Here is a 10,985-nt window from a genome sequence, read left to right on the forward strand (position 1 = left end):
TCGGAAGATGCTAGTAGGGACAGCAGAAGACTAGTAGAATTTTGGCATGGATATAAAATCAATAGGAGCCAAGAAAGACTGAGCATAGGCTCATTAAAAGCTCTCAGTCATCTGAGACACATTCTCAATCATCCTGTACATTATGTTGGTCAAGGCAATGGTTACATCTTTGTTGCAGAGTGTTGGCTTCAATCTGGGATGGTGTCAGGGACAAATGCTTTTGAAGAGGAAGGGATGCCTCATTTTAATTAATAAAAGATAGAAGTAATTAAGAAAAAATTACTTAAGGGATTTTTGTCTTCTAAATGCTGCTTTAAGAAAAATATCACAAAAATCCAAGCTAGATCTTCAAAGCTGTGCAAGTTTTATAGGTCAAGATTGCATTGGTCTAAAGTGCTGAGGTTCTCTATTAAATATATTTCTACTTACTGTGTGTTGGTGCTTTGCCAGTTCTGCAGTGTCTCAATACTCAAAATCAATTGCAGAAGTCTGAGCTCTGATGTAATGCACTACTATAACATTATGAAGGAGGCGAGTCCTCATGTAAAACAACAAGTAGCGAAGCAATAACAACCAAGCATTTTCTGAGTTGCTGTAGCAGGACAAGTGAATGAAAGTGGTCTAAATCTTTCTCGGGGTGGAGGGATGGGGGGAAGGGGAGGTCGAACAGTACTAGTGCACTTTGGGGAAAAATTAGGCCAAGAGACTAGAGACAGAGGGATGTGTTTACCTCAGTGGTGTTCAGTAAATCCTGAAGGGCTTCAACCTGTTCGTCTGTTTGTGGGAGAGCCCACAGAACTTCATCCCTGAAAAACAAGGGTGTTGTTTTTTACTAGGTAAAGTAGTAACTAGGTAAAGCACAAGTACTTGAAACTACTCTAGGTCAGTAGCTGGCTGCAGCAGAGCAGCAGGCTTGGCCTTTCTTGTCTTCCCTGGCTGCCTTGAACTCAAAGAAAATTCCAATAGTGAAGATGATGAGCCCTGTTCCAGCCTCTGCTTCTGCCAATCAGGAAAATCCATGAAAGAAGTGTTGAAGGGCTTTGGTAGCCAGTATCTACTGCTGGACTCTGAGATCACTCCTGGAAGTGCAATAGCAACCAGTCTCAGCTAATCTGGAATGCAGAGCACCAGTGGAAAATTAGCCTAGACTAGGAAGACAGCTCAGCAGAGAATAAACCCTCCCACTCTGGCAAAAGCCAAACGTGATGTTTTGTAGATGTGCAGAGGCTGCTACCATGATCATTCCTACTCCAGTCTAGGTTTTCTGATCTTCTCATTTCTGTCCCTCTGTCAGGTATGGTTTCATTTGGTCTATACCACTGCCCTTGCCCTTTTTGCCTGGTAATTCATATTCCCCTTCTACTTGAAACCTATGATCCAAACATGAGAAGGCATTTCCCAGTTACTCCATGCCTGACCCCACCATCAGTGACAGAAGTGAAATTAACTTCCTGGAAAGAAGAAATACCATTTGCATTTAAATCCGCTCTGATCTTCAGTGTCCTGCAAGCCACGTAGGTCAAAATTGCACAGGGTAGATAATTAACGTAATTTGTGTGTGTGTGTGGAAGGAGGAGACTGAGGGGAATGTCAGACTCCTATTTCCATTTTCTGGGCTGGGGTGGCTCTCGACCGTCTAGGCATGTGGATTTGGTGGCAGTGCATAAACCAGGCACTGTGGAAGTCCCTGCCAGCCCTGTCTGCAAAGACTGTTCTGGACAAGAAATAGGCAGGGCTCTCAAAACTGGTGTTTTCAAGCTGCATAACAAGATTGTCACAACTCATTGTCGTGACTGATTTCAAGCAGAGACCCGACAACTTCTGGCAACCAGGTGATTCATCTTTTCTATTTTTAGCCAGGCTCCAAGCAATCATTGTTGTTTCTCATGCAGAACCAACAATATGCCAGCCCTATTTTTGCCCCCACCATCCATTTGACAGAGCATCAAAAAGCAATCAGGGATAGGCAGAGTTGACAATTTGCCTATGTCTCTAGGCAAGTCCACTCCAAAGCATGTGTTTCTGTCTACATTAGAAGTGAATTTGTCTTCTTCTGTCTGGGGAAGTCTTTACACAGGGGAGATCAGAAAAGGGTGGTTGCATCTGGTTTTGTCCTATGATTCCCACAGGCCTGCAAGTACCTTAATGAGGAAGCTGGTGTGTACCTGTACCATACCATTTTTGCATGAATTTTTCAGCTGAGTAGGGTAAGTACTGAACAAGTGGTAGTTAGCAGCTATTCCTCTATAGCTCTTGTTGAAAGGACCTGAATACACTGACAAGCTGATCCAAGTTCTGCCCTTGCTCTTGTAGTTAAGTTTCACATGGGTAGTATTAACAGCTGAAATTGTAGTTGTTTGGCTTCTCAGCTCCTCTGCTTCAGTTTGACATTGTAACCTCTTTCATCTGTCTTCTGCCCCACTCCTGTTAGAAAATACCCAGACAAAAGCTCTAATTATTGCTTTATACCCATCTCAGAAACAACCCTCCATCCCCAGTTTACTTGCCCTGCCTGCTGCCCTGGTACAGCTGAACGTGTTCATCTTGAACACACCTCTTTTCTTTCACCTTCTGTCCTCATGTCGTGGTTGCCCTTCAAGTTTGTCCATAAGAAGATCCCTCTCGTTCCCCTTCTCCAACATTCTGCCAGGGATCCATGGGACTCTTAACGCTGTTCTCCATCTCTTTTTCCTCTCCTTTTTACTACTGGGTAAATAGAAGCCCTGCTGCTATCCCCACACTACAATACTCAGGTCTTACCCTGTAGCTGTGACAGGGTGAGTGGGATGCATTACAGTTCATTTTAGATGCTTTTGATATCTTCATCTGAGCTAGGCACCGTCTTAATAAAGAAACAAGCACTTTCAGGGGCTAGTTAACCTGAACTAATTTAGATGTGTGTGCTGAACTGGAACGAATTATAACCTAAATATGCATATTTTTCTGCTCTAGCTGGAGGAGGGGACTTGTTTCCATGCAGAACTGTGTAGAAATCCCATAGTCTGATCAATCCTATCCAGGGGCGCTGGCCTCAATCTCACAGACAGACATAAATCAGTGCCAGCTTTCTGCAGGCATCTCAGTCTCTTCATCCCTCCTCTCCATTGCATTTCTCAGTCGCTAGGAAGACCATCAGCATCAGGCCCACCAAAAATAAGGCGTCAGCCTGGACATGTCTCCCCATCCTCACAGCCTGGCTGCATTTAAATCTTGCATGTGCTTTCTAACAGCTGAATGTCTTACCCTGGCTCTCAGCAGGTGGTGTAACTAGGTGCTGCCAGTGTCTTCTCCTGTCCTCCTAGACCATGTAAACTGTCTGCCTGGAGTACAGATGTCTACCTGTGGTCTCTCTCTTCTCCCGCTTTCGTGGCTCTCCAGCAGCCTTTAGCCTTGTCCTTTCCCTAGAAGTGAGCTAGGTGTCTTTCCAGGGCCATCATCTCTTCCACAAATCTCACAATGTTCAGAGGTTTTTTTAGAGGTCCAGATGTAGTAATCACGCTGTAACCTTGCAAAGGGAATCTTTATACATGACCGTTAAATCCTCCAACACTAGCACTCAAATAAAAGTTGAAGTCAGATTTATCACCTTTAAAATCTCACTCTTTTAGCCATTTTCCTGACCGGGGCTGGGAGGGTTAGACTTGTGCTTTCCAGTGGGAAATGCTGTATTCTTCTGTATTCTTCTGTCAGATAGTCTGTTTTATTTAAACATGAAATAAATGAACCTTCAAGTAGCACAGAGCAATAATCCTCCCCTGAATTCACCTAAAAGCTTGTTTAACTGCTCCCCTCTGTGACACTCGCACCTCTGTAGCAATCCACCACCAAATACAATGGCAACACAGAGATGAAAGATCCTCTTTTTAAGGCGTAAACTCAGTGGTGTTCACCTGCCACTGGCATGTGGTGAGAAGTCACAGAAGGGCTGTGAGACATAATTTGCTACTATTTGTGTAGGTATTTCAGTCCTGGCAGCAGGTTGTGTTTAATCGTGATTCCTGTAGGTTGTTCAGCTTGCTTAATATCACCACAGGAGGGGCTTATCCTTTTGGATCTACCTATTGAAACATTTCAGATTTTAAACCAGCAGATTTTAAACCAGTACATGTAAAAAATAAAAGCACTTTGCCTATCTTCATCTCTGACATATGTTCTCATGTTTTAAGAAAGCATTTGGTTTCAGGGCATTTCTGAAGTTTATTGATAGGTAACAGTAAAGCTGCTTCTGAAACATTGTACGAATTCCAAATGGTTATTCAAAAATGATTTATGACTGGAAAAACAATCATAAAAGCTGCCTTAGAAAGAAAACAGATTGTTAGCACTTTCTGAAATGGTTTCTCTTTCTACCTCAAGAAGTAATTCATTTAAGATCTTGTTTTAAGGCAAATGAAGCAAATTATTTTTTCCCATTAAGTTTCAGAATGCCCTTTATTGGCATTCGAAAGCACTGAACGAACAGAATTGATTTGCACTTAGACCGAAAATAGGAGTTTTAATGTGATTAAAAACATAGGATTTATGGATGCAAAGAGGACTTGGAATAATTTCGTTTCCTCCACCATCTATATGTTAAATTGAACCACATATCCAATTACAAGAGCAATAAATAAATGTCAACCTTTGCCAAATGTTTTCTTATGCAAGTTGGAGTCATTGTGCCTCAGTATTTTCCCTGTCCCTCTCACACACTGAAAGCCCAGTAGCAGCAGCAGCAGCTGTTTACCTTGGAAGAGTGAAGACATGCTTCTCTTGAATCCAGATAAACAGCACAAAAAAGAGCAGGTAAATCTTCATCTTCGTGGCATCCACAGTGAAACCAAATGCAATTGTTAAACCGAGGGTTCAGAACCCACATTATTGATTTCAAAAATGTTATTTAAAGAGTGGTTAAAATTTAATACTGTCTTTCACATTGCTCCCTGGGGAGGTCCTGCTCATATAGATGTCATCCGTCTATGGAAGGATGACGTTTTGGACATTTTCGTGTTGGCAAGTCACTTTGTCATCTCAGCTTTTGTGTCATTTCGTTGCGTCTACAAACCACAGATAGAAGAAAGAACACCAATCACAAAGTTCAGCAGTGTGCTCAGCATTCAGCACTCCTATGGCACATCACAGCCAAGCATGAAGCTGGGTGAGGAGAGTGGGAATGAGTTTATTAAGTCAAAATGGAAAAATCCTGAGCAGGAAACCTTCTTTCGCTGGTGTTTGCTAGCAGAGAAAAAGACAAGCAAGTGGGACGTGATACTTGCTATTGAGGGCAGTTCCTCTAGTTCAGGTTGGAGGACATGGTCTCTGTCTTCCGCAGCTGACTCTACCTCTTTGCTTAACACTGAATTCAGCCAAGGATTTCAGACTGCATGTGCTGCTCATGTCCTCTCTTGTGTGATGTTCTGGCATCCAGGTATTTTCCATATGTCCTACTCGGTTAGTAGCTTTTCAAGGAAAAGTACCAGTGACTCTTCTGTCATCTCATTATTATTCATTTCTGCATGCCCCAAGACTTGCCTCCCATATTTCTATTCACAGTTGTCCAGACAGGACAGGCAGAAAAGCAGAATGAATTTGACATGTCCAGAATAGGTGATCTCTGTCTATGTTCTGTGGTTGAACAGTAGGTCCAACTTGGCTAGGACACAGCTCATTATCATGGCCCAAGTCCTCTTCTTCCATGCACCGACATGGCAGGTCCAGGCATAGCACTGGCTTGAGAACACCCCCATGGCAGCCTTATGCAGAGAAGAACTGCTCATTTACATCTCCAGCATCATATCCACCCTAATGTTAGCTCTTGGTTGAGCAGATCATATAGGTGCAGAATGAGAAAACCAAACCTGCTGTCTAATAAAAAAGATTTTTCACGTGAGTGGTCCCCAGAAACAAAACATTGTTTTCTTCCAGAGGGAATTCATTCCAGAAGAGGACCAAGGAGTGAATCAACATATGCGCAATGGGGACACCAGGGAGCCAAGACCTCAGTGTGAATGGGGGAACTAAACTGTTTGACGCTGTAGGCGAAGCTTAGGGTTATAGCTATACAGGCAGGTGAAAAACAGCTGGGAGCAAGCCCTGGAGGTAAAGTTAGGTAACATGGACTGGCCTGCATCCACCAATCTCCTCTAAAACACCTCTGGAGTGGTTCTGGCTTAGAGCCAGTGCTCCAGTTAGTCAGGCAATCAGGGCTTCAGTGTTCAAGTTTAGTTTTGACTCTTTTTTATTTAGGATGGCAGACCTTCCCTAAGAAGCCAGACAGTTAAGTTTTAGGTAGCTGAAGTCAGCTGAGGTGAATCATGCTTCCCAGCAAGTACTGTGGGGTTAACACTGAAAATCCCCAAATTGGAGCCGAGCTTAAACCAGGCATCAAAGGGAAAGAAAAAAAAAAAGACTCATGGGAAGCTAAACCAGTGACAACTTACCTAGATTTTGTAGTTTCTATTTTACCTTTTCTAGATGTTATTCAAACAAATAGGAAGTTCTGGTAAGGTACAGAGGCCATTCCCAGCCAGGGCAGTGGGGAGCACTTTGCCCCAGGGGTTGATATTTAAACCACTAGTGCAGATGCTCTTCCCTCATGCAGGTCAAAGGAAGCTGCCAACAAAGGATAAGATACAGGAGACAAATCTTGGTCATGCAGGCACACTTTCATCTGGAAAAGCCTGATGCATGGATCTGCTAAGATAGGTTTAACAGAGGAGATATTGAAAAACCTGATGGAGTGGGGTTTCTGGTAGCAAAGGAAAGGATCGTATTTCTCTATGTCTTAAAGTGTTTGTTAAGTGGGAAAAGGGAACACTTTCTGCTGTCTACCTGAGAAGAAAGTTTTGGACAAATGGTAGGTGTCAGACATTTTTGTATGTTGGTTGCTTTTCCTGTGGGATTTCTGCCTTGTTACAAAGAGATGGTTCACACGCTGTTTGAAAGCAGCTGTTTTCCTACTTGCTTTTTGGTTTCTGGTATGCACTGGAAACATTTCACACACACACAAAAAAGGAAAAAAGTGGATGTCTGAGGAAACTAAAGGCACTAGAGGAAATTGAATGACAAGCCAGAGTCTTCTGGTGATTAAGGCCCTGCACAGGTTAAAACACAATAAATGTAACAATAAATGTAAGATGAAAGATCAAAAAATAAACAAAAAATAAAACGGAAAATGTCACAGACCAGGAGGCAAAAATGTATATCTCATCTCCATGCATCTTGGTTACCTGAAAGTCTCAGAAGTCCCACAATTCAAGGTACGACACAAACCCATTGCCTCTCAAGCGTGTGCTGGACATTGCGTGTTTGGATCAATCACCTTTCTGCTTTATTTCCCTTCCATTAGTATTTTATCAATGCAGACAACATTCTCCTCACGGTCTTTGGTCACTGTTCTTGGGTGATTAAATGACAGCTGCACACCCACTGCAGCTCCTAACCCTCTCTCAGCACCACCACCCCACCAGCAGCAGCCGAAATGTTTGAATCTGGGTGCTTAACATGAGGTTCCTGGTCCGTAAGCACCTCCATAAAGCGGGATGACTTTTGAAAGCATGGAGGTTCCCATTGCAAAGATATTTGCACTGTGGCACACGGGACACACAAAGACAATTTCTGTGACAGTTCAGTCTCCCATCAGGTCAGATTTTCTTTCCCAAAATGATCTGTTTATACTGTGTTGCTGTGGTTTGCTCTAATGACTAACCAGCTACACACTGATTATCCCCAAAGCCTTGTGAGCTGCTGAGGAGTGCTTTAGCCGTGTTCAGGCAGAACATCAGTAAAAACCCCTACTGACATAATCAAAAGATGTAGGAATGTATTTAGGCACCAAACCTAAGCATTAATTTCCCTCCTTCCACCCAGCTGTGAGGGGTTATCATTCATCCTTTGACTTAGGCTGACATTCCTCCTGTCTGCTCATCTCATCTGCCTGGAAGGAGAGAATCATTTCCTCTAACATTAGCCCTTCCCAGAGTAGGTCTCTATACCTGAGTGAGCCGTCTCGTGCGCCACAGAGAAGTGGGCACTTTTGGGGAGCAATTAATTTGTTACCTGCTGTAGACATCTGCGTGCAGTTTGTGTTTGGTGGGGTTTTGGCAGTGGGGAGGGGGCTGTTGGTGTGGCGCCTGTAAGAATCTTTGAGAAGCTCCCCTCGCTCCAAGTCAGACCCACCTCTGGCCGAGGCCAAGCCAATCAGAGCCTCTTCAATAACCTGTTTAAGAGGGGAAACCTGTTGGGCAAGTTCCTTTGTTTTGGGAGCTCTCTTTTGTTTTGGAGAGCAGTGGGACAGGAGAAAGGCAACCATGTGGACACTCAGGTCAGTGAGGAAGGAGGAGGAGAGGCACATCAGAGCAGCCATTCCACTTTAGCTCGTGGTAAGACAGCAGGTTGAGCCCTTGCAGCCCTCAGAGATCAGCGGTGGAGAAGAATCCTGTCTGCAGCCTATGGAGAACCCACACTGGAGCAGGGGACGGGTCCCAAAGGAGGCCGTGACTCTGAGGGGGGCCTGTGCTGGAGCATTCCATCACTGGGAGGATCGAAGCCTGCAGAAGGCATCCATGCTAGCTGGAGAAATTTGTGGATGACTGTCTCCTGTGGGAGGGATGCTATGTTGCCGCAGGGGAAGACTGTGAGGATTTTTCCCCCTGAGGAGGAAAGAGCAGCAGAAACAACATGGAACAGACTGGGACTGTCCACAACCCCCATTCCCTGTCCCACTGCACTGTGTGTGGGGCCTGGGAAGAAGACAGGGTGGGGGAAAAGTATATTTACTGAAGATCCAGTTGTATTTATCACTGTCCTGCTCTGATTCAGCTGGTTTTATTTAAATTAAATTGATTTTGTTTCCTCAAGCCCAATCTGTCTTTTGCCTGTGACTGTAACTGGTGACTTGTCCTTTGTCTCAGCCCTTGAGCCTTTGTTGTATTTTCTTCTTCCCATCTCACTGGAGGGGGATAAGAGTGATTGAGTGGCTGCGTGGCACTTTATTGCCAGCTGGGTGGGCTTGAACCACAACAACATCTCAGAGGGTAATGAAATGCCTGGTCCTGTTCATGACCACTGGAGCTGGGATGACTCACTTGGAGGTAGGAGGCTGCCTTTGTTCCAGTGAATCCCGTGGATTCTGTCTAACTCCTTCCATCAGCTTGGACACTTCAGGTCTTTGTTATTGTCATAAGCAATATGTGGTGTTCTGGGCTGTGAGAATAAAAAATTAAAATATACTTACTCTACCTACAACAGTAAATTGTTTAATCTGACAATTGTTTAATTGTCAAAAATTTCTGAGACCTAGGAAGTGTTTCCCAGAAAAGCTGTGAAGAAAAATGTGGTCTTAAAAAGCACTGTGAAGGACAACTATAAAAACAGTTCAGTTAATCAGAACATTTCACTGTGGTAATTTCAACTGTTGATTTTTACTCAGTTTCGAAGCTTTTTCATAATTTTATTGAAAATTAATTAATGTTTCTGTGTGCCTTTTTTTTTTTCAGACCTGGAGGAAATAAGATTGAGTTTAGAATCAATCCCTGTTGCAAGGGGAGATTTCAAGCATTTGAAAGCTTTCTTTCTTGAGCATATATACTTTAATTAGGAAATTCTTCAAGACTGATCCTGTCAAACCACTCTTTTTGCTTCTGATGAATCAGCATTCCCTGATGAAGAGCTGCTTGGTTGAAAATTCTGACTGAGTTCAAAGGTTTTGCTGTACCTAATTATTCCTTCTACACTGGGTAGACCATGAGCCGTGCTGAACTAGTGTCTGCAAGTGTTACCATAACAGATGTGACCAGAAGTCTTGCAGTAATGGAGGAGAGTTTGATCAGTGTTGGTTTCTGATAACTTTTTGAGTAGCTTTGGGACATGTACAGCTTTTATTTAAACAGGAATGATCAGGTCCTAGTTTCCAGAGCACATAACAAAGTAGTCTCTTCATTTCTTTGTTGAAAACTATGTGTGTGGGAATCAGGACTGGCAGCATATAAAGCCTCCTGTTACCATTACTACATCGCTTTTTTTAAGTATAATCACACTTGAAAGGCAATTCTAAAGAGGTATTTTTACTCTTTTGGCTGAACCTGCTGTCTCTTCTCTCCCTCTCCTCGTTCACGTGAAGTAACCCCAGTGTTCCCTGGATGCCTCTCCCAGAGGTCACATCTCTGTGTTGTGTTTTAAGATGTCAGTGCCCAAAAAGGTGGCAGCAGAATAGGCCAAGCATCCATGACCTAGCTAAGTCAGGGTATCTTATCATTGCTCAAGCACCCTCCGCACCAGCATACACTGAGAGGCTGGGCTGTGCCTGGCCATTTTGCTGGGCTCCTGCAGCTGCTCTTGGTGGTAAAGGAGAGCCAGACCCCAGAAAGTGGTCGTATAAAACAAGTCAAAGGAGGAGCTGCTTGAACTGCTGCAGCCAGATGGTCTTGAGCAGTTGCAGCAGTGCCACTGTGTAATCTCCCGTGATTCCCATGGCTTTCAGCAACCAAGAGTCATAAGGTTTCCTCTAAGCTCAGTCAGGACCTAAGTGTGGCTATCCTCTTTGATCCTGGGGCTTTCACAGTATCCAGTAACACGATTTTAAATAACAAGCCTCATCTTGCATCAAGATTCTCAGATCTGGGTCTGTATTTCAGCATGTGCCAGAGACCATGCTAGGTTGGTACCGTCTGTTGGTGACCTGTTAGCAAAGAAGGGGCAGGAGGAGGGGAGGTCAGCTGTTATCTGCAACCACATCCCTCAGATCCTTTCCCCTGTTTGGGATTAATATATTCTAATATTGTTTTGATCCTCCAGAATCCTCTTGTTTCCAGTTAATCAGTAACAAGTCCCTCCAGAGATGGGTAATGACAATGGACCCATGTGACGGAGGCAGAACACAAAAGCCAAGTGAGTCTGTGCTGCCCTTCTTGGTTCTTGAAATTCAGATTCAAATGCAAAATTAATCTCCTGAAATATATTTACATATATTGCCCCCCCCCCCCCCCCCCACTTTTTTCTTTTTTTTT

The 10,985-nt window shown here is 43.8% G+C and overlaps 1 protein-coding gene across 1 annotated transcript in view; it reads right to left on the reverse strand.

Annotated features, from left to right (window-relative positions):
* CPB2 (carboxypeptidase B2 (plasma)) overlaps positions 1-4,797 on the reverse strand; it is a 19,497-nt gene extending 14,700 nt beyond the window's left edge. Inside the window, exons 1-2 of the mRNA XM_010145750.1 lie at positions 4,727-4,797; positions 731-806 (exon numbers count right to left, since the gene is read on the reverse strand). Coding sequence (XP_010144052.1) covers positions 731-806; positions 4,727-4,797 — 147 coding nt within the window. The remainder of the gene's footprint in view (positions 1-730; positions 807-4,726) is intronic.
* Between the last annotated feature and the right edge of the window lie 6,188 nt (positions 4,798-10,985).

This window comes from Buceros rhinoceros, unplaced genomic scaffold (assembly GCF_000710305.1).
Source record: "Buceros rhinoceros silvestris isolate BGI_N320 unplaced genomic scaffold, ASM71030v1 scaffold12221, whole genome shotgun sequence".
Classification (NCBI taxonomy): domain Eukaryota; kingdom Metazoa; phylum Chordata; class Aves; order Bucerotiformes; family Bucerotidae; genus Buceros; species Buceros rhinoceros.